The sequence below is a fragment of the Phytophthora infestans genome, genomic scaffold (assembly GCF_000142945.1).
Source record: "Phytophthora infestans T30-4 supercont1.20 genomic scaffold, whole genome shotgun sequence".
Classification (NCBI taxonomy): Eukaryota; Oomycota; class Peronosporomycetes; order Peronosporales; family Peronosporaceae; genus Phytophthora; species Phytophthora infestans.
In genome coordinates, this window is record NW_003303739.1 from 2,130,008 (window position 1) to 2,148,441 (window position 18,434).

The window sequence follows — 18,434 nt, forward strand, 5'->3', positions numbered from 1 at the left end:
AATACAGACTGTTCACAGGCTTCAATTGTGAAGTGAGGAAATACCAGAAACACCAGCATTTTTTTTGGTCAGCACCTCATAATCAGCAGGAGCACCGGTGCAAAACATGAACCGTATTCTTCCCATCAACTCCCGCTGCTTTTCAGCCACACACATAGACCTACCGTATGAGACAAAATAATGTATAATGTGTTGTGTAGACGACTGTACTATGCTCTGTCCCAAATTCTATTCTCACAACAAGACCGTCCAAGCACCAGCTACTCGCGCGGTTCCAGAAGGCCTCAAGAGGACGTCCGAGACCGCAGAGCGAGCACCGACACGCCCGGAGGTGGCGATTGCTTGACCCCTAGTCCACGATCTTCTAGGCTACGATAGTGTGCGGTGTTCTGGTAATATAATGGTGGATTTTATCAACGAGTTGTGCGATCTTGCGAAATGTGGAGATTATGGAAACAGCAGAGTTATGATTCCGCGCATTGTAGCCAAGATTTCTGCTTCCGCTGACCGCTACGTTGACGGTGGGTTCTCATGGAGCGACGCGGTTAGCAGCGAGGTGCCTGCGTTAGTCTTTCGAGGAGCCTGTAAGGATGTGGCACGCTTTCGCAAACAGGAACGACTTCCCGAAGCGCCTACCCACTTCAATGACTTACTGCGCGTGATGGATATGCGTGCCTATGTTCAGCGTCGTGTTGAGAGCCTATGGGAAAAGAAGATTCCAACCCCTTGCGATCAACTCATAGTCAATCTTCCTGGATACTACTCTAAGCTGGTATTTCCTGCCGATGAGGCCTACGTGTACCCTGTGGAGTCATGGCTTCAAAGCGGGAATCGAATCTCGCCGATTCACGCAGACCATGGTCGTGTAGTGTCGTATATACCTTCAAGCCTCACGCACACCTTCAAGATTTGGGTGTTCTTCAGAACGCCTAAGTGTGCAGAATTGTTTAGTTTTGAAAACGGAAACGACACTTTCAATCGCATGATCGACACAACCAAATCGTGCGTACTAGTGCAGCGCCCGGGTGATGTGGTTTATTTGAACATGCTGGTATATCATTCTGTTCTACTTGGATTTATCCCCGGTACGCCGGATCACCTAAGGTGGGGGGCCATTTCTGGCAACGTGATTATCAGCGCTAAGGACAGATTGGCATCTTTTCGCTACGCTACTCGCGTTACCTCGGGCGCTCGGCGTGGCTCACTGAAAGCATGGGAGTCGACGTTGTCAGCGTATTGCGCCATGGAGAAAAGAGAATGGAAAATGAAAGAGTGTAAGGACGAGAAGGCACGACAGATATACTTCGAGCGTGAGCGCGCCCATTTTCTTTCCCAACTTCCTACGCCAGCTGCGACGAATTACGCGCGCAATGCAGCGACTACTCGGTCATTGAAAAGGCGCACGAAGAAGAGCATCACACTGGACAAAATGAAGAAAATGCGAGCAGCGAAGAGGACAAACGCTGACACGAGCGATTCGGTGGAGCAACAGTAAGAACGTACTAGATAATCTAAATTTAGGTGTGATCTTTTCGTTTTTTATTGTTGGGAACTCGTTGAAGTGGTAAAGTATGCAACTTCAATGTCTTAATTTCTTGACGTGGCAGCCCCGTCAAAATATCCACGACTCCGCTGCATATAGATGTGCTATAATATATGTAAGTTTCTTGTCAACTAAATATAAAGACACCTTCACGTAAGACGTTAGAGTCATCTTTACATTTCGTAACGTGTCCAATTAGTTCACTTCATGAATGTATTCACATAACTAGCAGCCCAAACAAGTATTGTTATCATTGATGTGATGGGTTTGCTGGATTACTTTGTAGGTATGTGGAAGCGGGTTTTGTAAAGAGCAAAATTGAAGAAAGAGTAAAAGAAGTCATTGCGTAGTTTGCGTTTAGCGTCAATATTATCACTTGATTTTTTATTTAGCTAGTAGCCCCGATAACGCATGATATGTTTAGCGTTCAGCAAAGGGTACCTGTATTTGACGGAATGTTTGGCTGTATTTTTAAAAGAGTGAAGTAGGTGAAAGCTGAGGTGGGCTCACGTGATGACCAGTCTTACGTAATAAAGACGCGGTAGTGACAATTGGTAAGTTATTCCACATCCCTGACTAAGCTAAACCATTAAAGATTATTGAGAGAACACGGGAGCTCGTATCGCTGCAATGACTAAATATCGTGAGCCGGTAGCACCCCGGAATTTCTGCGAGACATGGCATTTAAGAGCAACGCAAAAGGAAATTTCTGAACGAACTCAATAATGGAGGAAATTAAGTGAATACAAGTATGACATGATATAAGCATACGTAAACTGACTTGAGCACCGTCGAGATTTATCAAGCAAAGACGTTAGACATTTAAAATCTCCTTCAATCTCGATCCTACTTCATCTCTAGTGCCGCACCACTATTGCGTGGGCGCCCGCGGGAGCTCTGTCCCTTTTTGCGACCGGATATTCCTCGATTGACAAGTGTCTGACGTCCAGTGAGATCCATAGTTCCACAGCATTCCATCGCGTAGAGTGTGTGCACACAATAGCCGTGCTTCATCGAAAAGGGACAAGGGCACTTAGCCGAATTCATGTCAATCAGCCACCCCTTCGAAGGCATACCAAGCGTTTCCATTGCAGCAGTCAGTTTGCTCAGCCGGGCTGTAGCGGGTAAGCCCTCAACGTTGCGTCGGCGAATCTCATCCTGTACACGCGGGCACGGCTTGCTAATAACACGGACTGTATCCAAAGGCTCGGCCTCAGTCGTGGTAGCTAGCAAAAATGCGATACTGTTCCGAGACTGGTGGTGTAGCTCAAGCAAGCCCGCCCGCGACATCGCCCGAGCTCGACGAACCAACCGATAATCTGGCTCCGGGGACACGGCAAATGGTCTTGCGGTGACAGCTTCACTTCGGCAAAGAGTAAGTAGCTGGGGCAGTAGGGCGCCGACCTTCAGCTTTCTGCGGAGCGTGACATCTCTCTTAATCGCTGCATTGTACGTCTCGCATGGATTGTTCGTTGTCGCAAAACCACTCGGTGTATGGAAACATTGCCAACGCCACACCCTCTCGTTCAGCCAGACCTTTGAGAAATAGGAAGAAAATTTCGCCAGTTCCGGAGTTTTTGACCATCTCGCTTGAGCTTCTCCTAGCTTCGAGTTGTAGGCCGCCTCATTCGTCGAGAAATGGAGCTCATGAATGTATTTCATGACAGAGGAGGCCGCAACAGACCCCAACGAGCGAGTTTTCTCGTATACCTTCTTTGCCACATGAAAGTAGCACATCAGAAATACAAATTCCTCACCTTGCCCAAACACGTCGTTCACCGCGTTCCATTGGGCTGCGTCAGCATCTCTCATCACATAGCGTACCCGGAGAAATTTACCAACTATAGTTTGGTACATGTTACACACGAGCGCAAGCACCTCGGTGTAGTGTAGTTGCTGCTGTTGCGAGACAATAAATATTGCCAACAAATGAAATCGTCTTGCCCTGTTCGAGATCCCGACAACGATAACTTGATACCCGACCTGCGTGAGCTTGTAGGTCGCGTCCAAGTGAAAGATGAAAGACTCTGGATCACGGTCGGCACGGCGTAGGAGTTTCTTCGAGCTAACACCGACCACAAACGGATCAGCGTCACTGCCATTGCCAGTGATTGGCTTGCCGTCTGTATCACTGCGGCTTGTGAATGTGAACGGAGCTGCTTCATCTTCGTGTCCCGTAAACCCTGAGTCCTTGATTTTTCTGCGTACGGAGTCCAGAAGGTCACTTCCCCCAAGCCGTCCCGTAACATGGTGATGCGCAAAACGCTGCACAGTTGATAGAGAGGGCGCAGTCGCCTCGGTCAGGTTGAAACGCTGAAGAAGTGCATTATAGATGCGCTCGGGCTTCAGTCCCTGGGCTGCCCAGTCCTTCACCACCTCCTTCATTGGTGGGGTCAGCACCAGCTTGCGTGGCGAGCGTGCTGGAGTGACATGGGTGTATGCCTCCTCGACCGTCACTAAGCCTTGCTCTTGACAGGACATGACCCGGGCTCGCCACGGACACTCTTGTGCCGACGTTACGTCAGCGCAAGCCTTGCACGCGCAAAACAGGCGCTGAATTCTCATGGGATGCGGGGCAGGGGCCATGCATACGGAGCACGGGGCCAGCTCACTCTTCGCCACTGTGCTCCCCTTATAACCATCCAGAAGGTTCGCTGCCTGGACGCATGGTATTGCTGAGGCGAGAAGCTGCCAGGGGTGTCGAATGGTCATTTCATAATGAAGGAGCTGGAAGAATGAGCTTGATGCGGCTGGTTGGAAAATGATCTTGCCTTAACCCCCCCCCCCCTCGCCGGGGAACTGCGCTCGTTGGACGATATTTCTGTGACGATCAGGCTGGGGATTGGGCAAAATTAGCGATTGAATTATGGTTGGTGCAGGACGTACTAATGCGGTGGTCAGTCTTAAAAATTTGGTGATGCTCGTGATATTACTGTGCTAGCCGTGCTTTAGCGGTGCCGATAGTATAGTTTTGGTGTTTTCGTGTTTTTATTGGTGTAAACAGTACGTCCTCTTGTGAAGTCGCCATGTTTCGCTTACCGTATTCCTTATGTGATTGGCGACGCTCGGTCATTAGCGACAAATCCAGCAGCCAATCAAATTAATTTAAATTTCGTGTTGTCGCGCTTTATGTGCTTGGCGACCAATATAATTTTGAGCATGTTATATAGTTTTTTCGATGCAGGTATCTTTATGCTGGCAGAAAGGCTGGACCACCTCAAGAATTTGACTGTCGCCAATCACATAAGGAATACGGTACATGGAGCTGGAGCGAGTCCGTCATATCGAGAGTGCACTAGCGGCAGGGCCGTACAGCTCAGAGCCATCCCCGGGCCTCTACTGGGCGACCCAATCATCAACAACGGGCTTGCCCAGCTCTCAATTCAGCCAAGTGAGGTGCCATGGCAAGTCCCAGCCTGCGTCAACAGAATCTCTCAGCTACCATATTATTCAAGTGTGCCACTGCTGTTCTTACACGCCGAGACACTGACCAGCACATCTTACGTGACTGCAGCCAATGTCACTGCGCCTGCAACGGCACCTCATAGCCGTTCAATACGCATGTGGCGCCTTCCGGTCCATTCTAAATCCTCATTTATGTCACCAACCGCAGCGCAACCTGCGGCTAATGCTTTCGCAGCCCGAAACGGCTACGCGGTCGCTCAGAAAGCACGGATTTGTGATAAAAGAAACAGCCTCGGGGTATTGTTTTTATAACTCGTATGACAGGTCGAGAAGAAGTAGGGAGAGGAAGAAGACGTTACTTGTAGGCGTCAAAAGACGAAGTGAGTACTTTATTAGTATTAGGAAGCCACCAATAGCTGTACACCAGCCATTAGTGTCTGTATAGTTTAAGCCAGTCATACCGACTTAAACAGGACCTCCAAAATCTCATTATAATATTTTGGAGTGACTAAGGTCAAGGTAATCAAACTGTTTAGAGGCTACTTCAACAGCCTCCCTGCCTCTGAACATATTTTATCAAACTGACAATTCTATGTTATAACAGAGGTAAAACTTTCCTTAAAGGACTTTTCCTCAGTCCAAGCTGAGCTTTGCTTGTCAGCAGGGTCCGCGATGCCATGGCAGCGGCCCAAGATAAACAAAAGGAGTACTCAGACAAACATGGAAGAGGAAACTTAAGTATATTTGAGGTTGGGGACTTAGTGTTGCTAGACACGAGGAGCCTACCTCTTGACACTGTCAGCTCTGTCGGCAGCAATAAGCTTTTCCTCAGTCCTTGAAACGCCGCCAGGAAGTCGCTTAGGCTAGCCGATCTGACTTTGCCCTGCAGTTTCTGCTAGGGAAGGAGGACGCTAAGTGACACGCCTGGTAGGAACTCAAGGATGGAGCCCAACATGTCGTCTCTACTTGCCGCTGCTACGAAGCAGGCTCCCTCGCATCGGTAGAGGCTATTTCGGTGGGCACAGAGCCCTTCCGATCTGCAAAGAGCGCTTCTTATGAGGGAGAAGAAGAAGCGGGCGCCGCGGACAGCACTGCAGGTTGCGCCAGTTCTCATCGCCACGCTGGAGGAGGGGGGAAGGGGCTTCTCGAGCACACATGGCCACCACTCCATCGAAGAGGTCACTAAGCTGGGGTATTTAGTGATGATGTCATTTGTCACACAGAAACCACAAAATCTACACATTATGACACCGACTACGTGTCCAGTGACACAAATGCTGAAAGTGAAAGCGACTGAGATGTACTGGCGTATCTCTAACAAATTTGTTGTTAAGCATGGATTATTATTGATAAACTCATGTGTCTAGATAATTCGGTACTTGACCAGGGAAACCTCAACGAGGGAAAACCTTGTGCGAGCAAAAAAGAATAAACCCCAGTGGGAAAAAATTCTAAAAAGAACGCAGAATATAGACACGCTTCATGCGCTTGTATTATCAGGGTATTTCTAAACTGAGTGGCCGGATCCTGCTTTTAGACATTTCATCCTGAGCTTGGCCCTTAGTTCTCTAAACTGGTGCTTATCTAAGGCTTTAGTGAAGATGTCAGCTATCATCTCTTTCGTATTGCAGTAGGTGACGTTGAATTCATGCCGCTCTACTTTTTCTTGTACGAAACAGTATCGTACGTGTATATGTTTTGATCGTCCGTGAAGTTCGGGGCTGTAGCAGATTTTGATGCAGCTCTGATTATCTTCGTATATTGTGTTAGCCTGCGTTGTAGCAAAGCCAAGTTCGTTGAGGAGAAGTTTAAGGAATATCATCTCTTGCATGCAGTGACACAGGGCGATATATTCTGCCTCTGTTGTAGAGAGAACTACAGTATGATGCTTACGCGAAAGCCATGAGATAGGACCGCTAGCTAGCATTGTCACGTATCCTCCAATGGAGCGTCTCGAGTCGGGGCAGTTGGCGTAGTCAGAGTCACTGTAGGCAATTAGTTGATCGGCAAGGTTTTCCGATGTAATATCGGTCGAGCCTCCCAGAAGAAGACCGTATTCTTTCGTTCCAGATAGGTACTTTAGACCACGAATGACTGCTTTCCAGTGATCCATACCTGGATTCGCTAGAAATTGGCTGACCTCTCGCATGTAGAATGCCAAATCGGGTCGAGTGCCTACCATTAAATACATGACACTACCTACAGCTTGTCGATACGGAATCGATTTCATCGCATCTTTCTCTTGCTCACTGCTGGGCTGGCTGCTTACGGAAAGTTTAGCGTTCCGTTCTGCTGGTGTTGCAATAGGGTACGGAATGTAGTCGCTGAAGCGGTCAATGACCTTCGTAGCGTACTTGTGCTGGTGGATAAACATCGTTCGGTTTTTACGGTCACGTTGAATTGACCAGCCGAGTAAGTACTTCACCTCCCCTAAATCTGACATGGAGAAACGCTTTTTCAAGGCTGATTTCAGCTCACTGACGAGTGCTGGTGTAGGCGCAATGATCAGTAAGTCGTCGACGTACACTGCAATGTAACAGGTGATGTCAGCAACTGTGCGTCGAAATACGCATCGATCTTTAATGAGTTTCAGGAACCCGAGATTCTCTAGGAAGGCAGACAAGGTTTGGTACGAGCACATACGCGCTTGTTTAAGCCCATATAAGCTCTTAAGACGTTTACACACTAGGTGCTCCTTGCCCGGGATTTTGAAACCTTCCGGTTGAGCCATGTAGATCTCCTCTTCCAAGTAGCCATTAAGGAATGCTGTCTTAACATCCATTTGATGGACTTCAAAGTCGAGAAGAGCTGCAATAGTAAGAAGTAGTCTAAGTACCTCCATCCTGATGACAGGAGAGAATATCTCGTTGTAGTCGATGCCATATTCCTGAAGATATCCTTTGATCACAAGACGCGCTTTAAAGCGGTCGATCTCGCCAGTGCCGGTATACTTTACTACAAAGATCCATCGGCTACTTAAAATCTTCCTTCCTTTAGGAGGGGATACCAACACCCAAGTGTGATTGTCCATGAGGGACTTGTATTCCGATTTAGCTGCTTTACGCCACTGGTTAGCGTGGGAAGACTTCATTGCTCCCCGATACGTAGTGGGCTCAGACACATACCGAATAGCTAGTAATGTGTACAGTAAATGCTGACGCTGCTCCTGTTCGTGTATGTCTTCCTCAGAGTTGAGGGTTACGTCATTGGCTTCCTCAGAGCTATCAATGGCTTCCGCAGAGAGGCGGGGTCGCTTAGGAGTCGAATGATGCGGAGGATCAGAGTCCGTCTCTGTTCGAAAAGAATAATGTATGGCTGTTCGATCAACAGCCTCCCTCAGTGAGGGCAGTACACGCTGGTTCACTGTGCCTGGCGCTGTTGTCATTGCAGGGCCTGATGTGGGTGACGGTGTGATCACTGGTTCTGACACATGTTCAGGCTCCGGTGCTACTGTAGTAGCAGTTGCAGGTGGCAGAGGTACAGGTGCAAGTGTAGCGGTAGATTTCTGCCGATTCGTGGACTGTGTGGGCTCTGGAGTAGACGTCAGGCCTGTGAGAGAGGGAAATTCGTCCTCTTTAAAGACTACATCACGACTGTAGATAATTGCATGAGTATTGATGTCCATCAGACGGTAGCCTTTCTTATGGTCAGGCACACCAAGATACATACACAAACGGGCTCTAGCGTCGAGTTTGTCTCGGTATTGCTCCGTGATGTGGACATATCCGCTGCATCCGAATACTTTGATGTACTGCATGGATGGAATACGGTTGTGCCAAAGCTCATACGGGGTTCGTCCATCCGTCTTGAGGCTAGGAGTCATATTGATGAGAGTGGTCACATGACAGACACACTCGGCCCATAACTGCTTCGGTAGCTTGCCGTCAAGTAGAAGGGCTCGGACACGCTCCATAATGGTACGCATGCGGCGTTCTGCAACTCCGTTTTGCTGAGGTGTGTATGCATTGGTAAACTGGGCGTGAGTTCCATACTTTTTAAATATGATGCGGCCAAGCTTCTCGTACTCTTTAGCGTTGTCTGCTTGAAGCCGCTGAATCTCAAAGTTACCCTGGTTTGCATTGTCTTCAACACTGAACGCGTACTCTATGACAGATATATCTTGTCTGAAAATATTCAGGGCTTTCTTCCTGAAGTCTTCGTAACAGCCATACAACTCGCTACGGTTCTTAATTGCATAAGTGAACATGAATCGAGAAAAGTCATCGATGAAGATCAAGAAGTAGCGACAACCAGTAAGGCTAGGCACAGGTAGTGGACCACAGATATCTGAATGGACTTTTGACAAAGGTGATGTAGCACGTTTAACAACTCTATTAGAGTAAAATGGGGAGCGGTGTGACTTCGCTAACGTGCAGGCAACACGAAAGAAATCTGTCTTTGGACCTAGAGGTATAGATCCATCGAGTCCATGTATGGCCTGACTCCTAGATAGGTCATTCAAGACACGAACGTTAGGGTGTCCAAGGCGTTTATGTAAGAGCAGAAAGGAACGTTGCTTACCTGAGGCAATAAGAGCCGCTGGAGGTGCCGCTGGTTTGGCTTGGAACTGATACAGATCCGTGTTGGTAGCCATGAGCGCTTTGATCTTGAAGCGCTGGTCAGTTTGCATAGAGCACTGTTTGCGGTCAAAGTTGAAGCGAAAGTCGTGCTTCACAGCTGCTGAAATTGAAAGCAAACTGAATTGGAGCTGGGGAGCATACAGGACGCCATGAAGGATAAGCTTCTGCATAGTGCCCTTGGAGTCAGTGACTTCCAGATCAACCCGTCCAATGCCTTCGATGGGGATTTGGTTATTACCACCAACCGTAATGGATCCACCACTGGAGGTGATGTCGGTAAACCACTGAGACTCATGGGTGACGTGTCGAGTGCAGCCAGAGTCGATTGTCCAGGTGGGCTCGGGTTCTATCTTGGCTTGAGCAGTGAGGCTAAACGGGAGATTGACTGTGGTAGCAACAGCGATGAGACCGGTGTCACGACGTCCTTGGCGAGTTACCTTGCGGTTGTTTCCAGAATCACTGTCGTCGTCATCGTCATTGTCTGACTCAAGCGGGCGGTCCTTGTAGCGATCTTGACCGCGTTGTTTGCCGCCATTTCCGTGCTTGTTCTTGCTACTACTGTTGTTGCCCTTGAAGTCGCGGTTGTTATTATTCTTGCCGTGTCGCCCATTGCCACCTTTGTTCGAGTTCTGGTACGGGTGATCGCGTTTCGAGTTACCCTTGAAGGCGAAGTTAGCAGGTAGCACTGTCCCAGCCTTCACTCGTCCATCTCGCAAATCCTTTTGAAGGCCTCGGCATTGGCGAATGTTGTGGCGTGGGTGATCACAGTAGGAACAGACATTGGCGCTGTCACGGCCTTGGGCTTGTGACACAGGAGGTCCGGTAGCCACTAGAGCTCTCTCACCCTTGGTTGCAGAGGACTCTGGTGTGCCCTTGGCCAAGGTGTAGCGCTCTTGAGCTTGAAGATCGCGAACCTTGCCTTCAATGCTCTGCTTGAGGTCTTCATACGGGATATACTTCCGCTGGCCCTTCCAGATGCGGAGATCGTCCTTGCACGACTTGGGCATCGAGTGGAACAGGTAGATAGACTTCTGTCCCTCGGTCATCACCGATTCGGTGGCTTCTGACGCGGCTTTCATCGCGTTCTCAAGCTTGAGAAAGAACTCAGTTAAGTCGGAGCCTTCCTCATACTTGATCTCCATCAAGTAGTGTTGAATGAAGTACGGATCACCATGAAAGGCTGCTCCCTCGTACTTCTGGCAGATGTAGCTGAAAATCTCGAAGGATGTCGTGAGATTCTTGACGAGCCGCACGTGCATGTTGTCCATCGTTTTCATCAAGAAGGCTTTGGTCTTGGCTTCTTGTCGACGGCGTTCGCGCTGGCTAAGAGGCTGGCTCTTCTCTTTCTTGGCGCGTTTGCGTGCACGGCGAGCCTCGCGATGGCTAAATGGTCGAACTACCGGGAGGTCCTTCCTCTTGATTGACGTATCGGAGCTGGCTCCAGAGTCTTCGTCCGAGTCCGAGGGCGGCTTGAGCTCGTCGTCGCTCTCGTCGTAGTCCACAGCGTCGGAGTCGATTTCGACGTTCTTGGTAGTTTTGGCATGCGGTTCATCGTTGGCATCAGACATTTCGCTGCCACTGTCTTCACTCTCGTCTTCCGACACACCGTCGTAGTCGGGCTGCTTCACGTAGCCGAGTAGGTGCTTGCCATCTAGTGCTGCGCACACACGGGTCTTCCAGACGTCGAAATTCTCGGCGCCGATGAGACGTGGGAAGTCGTCGCTTGAGGCTTGGCTTGGGCTCATAACCTATAACTCGTATGACAGGTCGAGAAGAAGTAGGGAGAGGAAGAAGACGTTACTTGTAGGCGTCAAAAGACGAAGTGAGTACTTTATTAGTATTAGGAAGCCACCAATAGCTGTACACCAGCTGTATAGTTTAAGCCAGTCATACCGACTTAAACAGGACCTCCTAAATCTCATTATAATATTTTGGAGTGACTAGGTCAAGGTAATCAAACTGTTTAGAGGCTACTTCAACAGTTTTGACCTCTGACCGGCACGGCTCACGGCGCCTCCGAATTTCCACCGGAGTGAAATCACGACTGAATACATCATCGCGTCGTTGTGGATGCCCCATGCAGCTTCATGTCGTCCGCATTCTCTTGACTGACGGAAGCCCAGAGATGTGGCAGTTCGAGCACCGAGGAACGGCATATACACACAATCATCCTCCCTCTGCAGGACCAGCGGCTCATTCATTTCTTCGTCGTGCGTCAAGATCCGCAGAGGACCGGCGTGCTATAGTCACAGATTGGCAGACAGTTGCTCGAGCGGCTCAAACACTAGCAAGATTGAGGCTGGAATCACCGGATGTCATTATTACGACGAGTGATCTGTATAACGAGCGGCGAAATGCTGTGCGAGATGAGCTTGGAGGCAAAATCGGAGTGGAGTATTTGCTGGACTTGACCTACTGCGCTCTCCTCGCCATACGCACCACCGCGACCTTGGCACCACCCGTCTTTTCGTACGTCTTGAAATGTATCACGACGCGTTGTCCTTCGTCATTGTACCTGACTTAGTTACTGTGGATATCCATGGTAGTACCGTGGCTACGCATGAAGTCAACCCCTAGTAGAAATTCGTCGGTACAGCCGTCGACAATGTATGCCTCGACACTCATCTTCTCGCCGAGCACGTTATTCATGTCAAAGTGCCACACACCGACCACGTCGTGCAAGAAACCACCAACACCTTCCACGTAGTCCACGGGGCCTGTGACTCCACTCGATCTCCGAATTTCATCCAGTCAGTGCCAGCGACAGTGTATCGAGCTCCACTGTCGAGCTTAACGCTGTGTAACACCGTCAACCTTCATCTGGGCGGTCGGAAGGCCATCGTCAGCACCGATGTACTCCACGTCATTCGCCTTCTACGGCTCCTGCCGTATCGTGTCGCCATGTTGCACAAGGCTCACGCGCGCTGACACCACACCACCAGGCGCGCATACATCCCCTCCTCGAGCGGTGCGCCGTGCGTTAAGTTGCCTCATTGCCTCTTCCCGCTGCTGGCGACGCGCTTCTCGTCGCTCGTCGTCAACACGCCACTGTTCTTCTTCGGCCACTCGTTCAGCACTACGCCGATGCTACCTGGCCCGCTTAGCCTTCACCCGCTTTGCTGGATAGCGTGCCTTTTGTCGCGCCAGTCATACCTGGGCGATGCCGCCGCCTTCGTCACTCGTCTCGTCGTCCATCGCTTTGGGATCGGTCACGGCGTTACCCTCCGCGCCTCCTCCAGACCGACTCTGCGCGTCTTCGGTTCTCCGTCGTTCGCCGTCGTCACCATTCAGTCGTCCTTGGCCCCCACCCCTTGCCATGGGCTCCACTTCTGTAATGGCACGAACAAACCGTGTCAACGCCCTTGCAGACTCACGTAGCGCTTCGCGCGCTCGTCGTCTTTCTGTAACGCGTCCGCTTCATGCACTTCATCACGGCGTCCACGCTGGTGTTCGTACCCATTGTCTTGTCCTTCTCGTCCTCCGTCGACGTCACTTGCGCATCGTCGACCACTCCATCCTCGCTGGACTACCTGTGCTTTCCAACACTTGGTTCTTCTCACGCTGGGATCGTCACCAGTCCTCACCGAACGCTGTGGTCCCCTCACTGCGTCCGCTACTAGTTTTCCACCGGCTTAGTCAGTGTCTGACTTCGCTTCATGCGCTCGTCGTTGCGCGCCTTAGCTTCCGTGTTCGTACTCTCTCTCGCTAAGTGACCCAGTTCCTTGCACGCAAAACAGCTCGGCTCGTTCGGGCATGCCGCCGACCAATGGCCTAGCTGGCCGCAGTTTAAGCACGGGTACGGGCCAGGGCTCGCGCTCTTACTCGGCTGCGTCTTCTCTGTCTGTCGCCCCGACGGCTGCGCCTGCTTCACAACCGCTTTCAGTTTCTTTCGTGCGGGCTGCACGCCCGACTCGTCACCGCTGTCGTCCGTGTCGCGCGCACCGCGCCACTATCTCTCCGACTTCCTCGCACTGCTCCGTTCACCGGCCTGCTGGGGTGTCGCCGCTCTCTTTGCTCAGCTTTGGTCTCCACCAAGTACTTCCCGTTCTACACATACCCAGGTGGCACATCCCTTGTGCCAGAGAGGTCATTCCACACACCCTGAGGGTTCGTGAAGAGCGCTACAGCTCTACCGCCCATCCATCATCGCTGTGTGGTTTGTCGCCGTGATACCAGACGGCAGACCAGCACCACCAATTCCGGGGATGACCATCGTCTGACCAATCGTTCCCGCCATCGGGATGAGGTACGGGCTTGGCGCAGTTGCCCATGCGTGCCCGATGTTCTGCATTCCCTGCGACGTTCTCCATTGGGTCGTCGATCTTGGTGGCCTTTGCCACAGCCCTCTCCAGCGTCTTCGGCTTTGGTGACTGCCACACAAGCTTCTTAGTCGTCTTGTCCAAGCACCGGTAGAGCTGGGCGAGCAGGACGCGCTTCCGCACCTTGTTCTTGCCGATCACCTCGCGCAGTGCCGCCGCGAAGTCCGCGTACGTCTCACCGGGCATCTTGCGGCTCATGCTCACCCGCCACTCGGCGGCCGACTTGTCCAGGCTCTCGCCGTAGCGTCTCAGTAACGCCTTCTTCAGGTACCGCCACGTTCGGCTATGATCCGTCAACCTGCGGTCCATATTGACCGACCATCATGCTGCGTTCTCCATCTGTTTGTTCCCCAGGATTAAGTACAGCGATTCAGGTCGACACATACAGACAACGACGGTGAAACTCAACCCCCCGTAGACATACATTTTCAAGTCATTTTTAGAAAGGCCAACAAGACAAAAAAAAACTCGACTCCTTTCGTGGTATCACCTGCGATTGGTCAAAATTAAACCGACCCAACAGTTTATTAAAAGTCGAAAAAACAATTTAAACAAACACCGTTGAAAAGCAAAAACATGTATTATTTTGCTCTACACCATCACGACAGGGTGTTTTGGGATTGCCTTTTCAAAGCTTTTAATAACACATTCCGTAGATATGTTTTCCCACGCTCTAATTGTGCGTGTTACGGCAGCCAGACGCTTTTCCTTCGCGGTTCTTGTAGCTGCCACCTTCTCTCGTAGCCATTCAGCTGTCAACTTTTTCTTGAGTGGCCCCATAACGCCCACGTCAAGGGGCTGACTCACAGAGGTGCTGTTAGCAGGCACGGGGACCACAATTGCAGAGGTCTTTTCCGCCACAACGCTCTGACCGGCTTCGGAAATATGCGAGTCAAAATTGTCCAGCAAGAGGATTGACGGGGCATCAATCTCGTACTTTAGCAAGTTCAAAACGTACGTTTGCCACACTGTGGCGTCCATCCAGCCATTTTCTTGGACGGTGTACACGTGGCCTGCAGGATACGTCGGAAGTTCATCCGTCTCCACAGTCCCGCCCGGCATTCCTCGTAGTATAAACAGTATTGGTAGTTTTTTTCCCTAAAATATTAATAAGTTAGTTTAAACATAATAAAATCATTAAATCAATAAACAAAACTTACCATCCGCTCTAATGGTGAGAACTGCAGTGAGTCTACCAGAGTTTTTCTGCGTGTGCTTCACTTTAGCGGAGCCACGACGGCCTTTGAGGGCCCAAATCTTGTGGGGTGGGGTGTCAAAATATATTGCTGTCTCGTCGACATTGTATATGGCGGATTACTGGAAGTGAGAATGCTGTTTCCAAAACTCTATGGCAAAGTTCAAATGGATTTCTGTAGTGCATCTTCATCCTTTTTAGTAAATTGCGGTTTCTAAACAGAAAAACCATGGCTATAACATTAAGAAAAATATGTAAGCAATACATATTGATTAAAAACACAAATAAAATAGGATAATTGCTAAAACGTTTATTTAAACCAACATATTGGAAAACGAGATGCTTACCGAGCTGCAAACCGCTGGCACATACGCATCAACGCGCTCAATGCGCGCTCAGGAGATGATTTATCGGCTAAATACTGCTCCAGCCAAGCCCCCTGCTCCATCTTCATATACTCGATCATGCCTCCAGTACACAAATACTATATATACACGTTAGAATCTGCAATAAATAATATAACAAAACAAATTTACCTCTTCATCCCGACGGACGTCTTTCATGAAGGTGACCAATTCGTGCTCAAATGTGATTTTAGTCTTTGCGCCTTGTCCTTTTGTCGTTCTGCTAGTTTGAGGTCCCTTAAACTCAAACAGCAGCTTTGCCTTCTTTCTCCAGCCCTTCAACGTACCTAATGGAATATTAAGCGCCCAAGCGGTAGGCTTACATCCCTCCAGAGCCACCCGCTCGAGCGCTTCCCGTCTCTGCTTGACGGTGTAGCTGTTCTGCCGACGACGTTCGTCCATCACTTCGCAGAAACAGCAATAGCGTGATTGTTTAAACGGCGCCAGCATGGCGTGCCGTCCAGCAATATATTTGAAAGTATATTATTGGCTAAAATTACAAATAACATTTTTACTTGAGTTTAAAGTTGCACTGTAAGGGGGGGGGTCGAGTTTTGTGGGGGGTTGAGTTTCACCGTCGTTGTCTGTACACCTTGGGCGATGGAGTGAAGGTGGGCGGCTCCAGGTCCTTTACGCTCTTCCGCTACGGCTGCCGCTCGCATCTTTAGTGCTGCTTGCGCCGCCCGTCACGTCCCTACCGCTCATCACGCCGTTGCCGTCCACGGCGTCCACGGCGTTCTCGTCGGCCACGGTGCCGTCGTGCTCTGTCCGACTCACTGTCGGAGCTGGATAAGCTTTCCTCATCGCTGTCCCCGCTGCTCTCATTCTCGTTCGAGCTGCTCTCGTCGCTCGAGCTGTCGTCGTCACTGCTAAGGAACTCCTCGGTAGCGGTGTCGTCATCATCGTCATCGCTGTCGGCACTACCGTTAGCATCCCCAGTTCCATTACCATCATCGCCACCGCCACCGCCATCGTCGTCCGAAGGATCCGATGCATGGCCATGGACCACACCCCGTACTGCTCTTCTTCCGTCGCTGCTCGAACCATTGCCGTCGTCCCGCTTCGTCGATCAGCACGACCGTGGCGACGTCGTACATCTGCATCGACGTCGCGTCGTTGCTCGGGATGACGCCCACCGCGGTCATCGTCTTCGGTTGCAGGCTGAAGTCGCACCACCATCGCTCTCAGCTCATTTATGGCTGTGGCAATCGCCGTTACATCAAGCTGAGGGGTCGCCACTAATCCTTCCGTGCCACTGTCGTTCGCGAGTCGTCACCATCCTGAGACGCCTCTTCACGCCGATGCAGCTCTTCCCCACGGTGTGCCGGAACCGCTTCGTGTGCCGTACGGTACTTCTCGCCTTCGTTAGTGCTGGCTTCCCCGTGTCCAGCGTCACAGCCACCGTACGCGGTCCATCGTTGTGTGACCTGGTCACAGCACCTGTGGGCAGCTCGTTCTCCGCGTCACTCCGTCAGTCATCACTGTTGCTTGACGCACTTCGTCGTGTCAACCTCGCCTTGCACTTACCGGGGACTCTCGGCGAAGCCCATGAAGATGAAGACCTTGTCATAGTTCTTGTAATCGTCATCTTTGCTCGTTGCTCATTCGTATTCTTGTGCTGAGGCCCCTGTATGACCACCATGTAACGGGCCAATTATCTCGTCCGGCCGTGAGGCGGGTCGTCGCTCCACAGTGCTGCGCTACGGCGTCCGCCCTCACTTAAACTACGTAGCTTTACGTAATAATAAACACCACTGGTCGACAGGATCCACTTAACCCTGCGCCGGAACTTTCACCACTTGTGCCCATTCCTACTTTATTAATCAACAATAAGATGCTTTAGCCAGCTGCTAATGCAACCTACACACTTAACTAGGACTCGTCCTTGGACAACGCGCACGCTGGATTCCCTGTCCGTGCACTCGCCGCCCTTGTACTCGCGCCAGGACTCAAGCGATGCACACTGGATCCCCCGTCAATGCACACCACCAACAACAAGCTCAACGACGGGCTGGAATCTCTCGTCAGCACGCGTCGCCTCTCCCCAACCAACAAGCTAAACGACGGGCTGAATTCCCTGTCAGCACACGCCGCCTCGCCTCAACTCTTGCGACCTCCCGATCGCGCACTACCAGCTTCCGCAGTCCACACACCCTTGCTCAGTACCGAGCGGATTCGATTGCTCTCCCCTGAGCAGAGTCACTTGCTCTCTACTGAGCAGAGCCGCTTGATAACGCTGCAGCTGAATGAGATAATCACGGCGCTTAAGCTTGTTCTGCGCAGTGTTCATGTACTGGGGCTCTTTGTGGAATTGCTTCATGGTGCTTAGAGCAGCATCGAGGTGGTTTTTCACGGTTTGAGGGCGCACCGTTACACAAAGCGATGTCTCGAGCATGTCCGCAAGCTGCCGTAGCGTGAGGTCGGGGTCAGTGGCGAGCTGATCTTGTGGGAACTTCACGCATGCTGGGGTCATCTTTTGCGCGGTTTTTCCACCACGAGGCGCCGGGCTGATCACGTCCTCAAAGTTGGGGTAGCGCTGTACCCAATTGCAAGCAGTGCTGAGATTCACGTTGTTGTCTCCAGCGACAGCTTCCCAGTCGAGACCATTACGGGCAGCCTCGAGCACGCGAAGCTTCGTGTAGAGCGTGTAGCGGCGATACTTAGTCGGCATCAGCGTCGAAGGGAGAAAATGGAGGAATGAGACCGAAACGAGAAGCCTTGAGGCGGGGAAGCTCTCGCTAGAGCATGTTGAAGCTCGTGAATTCCCCTTTGGGCTCGGTTTGAGGCTGCTTATTGGCGGAACCAAAGAGATCGCGTGCGCATTGGCGGAATGAAGGAATGCAGAGCGTGTGAAGGCGCGAAGCCTACGTGCGCTGCCTGCATACGCAGTCATTCACTGCGCTAACGAATGATCTTCAAGTATGCATATTGATAGGTTGCGCCAATTTGCCTTTGCTCTTCATCAATTCGCTTTTGTTGTTGGCCAAA

At 50.8% G+C, this 18,434-nt stretch overlaps 1 protein-coding gene across 1 annotated transcript; it reads right to left on the minus strand.

The window, feature by feature from the left end:
- Positions 1-17,318: 17,318 nt before the first annotated feature.
- PITG_10910 (uncharacterized protein) lies at positions 17,319-18,117 on the minus strand (the record flags this gene model as incomplete). Its single annotated transcript, XM_002901671.1, has 2 exons — positions 17,319-17,502; positions 17,600-18,117. The coding sequence occupies 2 exons, from the start codon at positions 18,115-18,117 to the stop codon at positions 17,319-17,321; spliced, it is 702 nt and encodes a 233-aa protein (XP_002901717.1).
- Between the last annotated feature and the right edge of the window lie 317 nt (positions 18,118-18,434).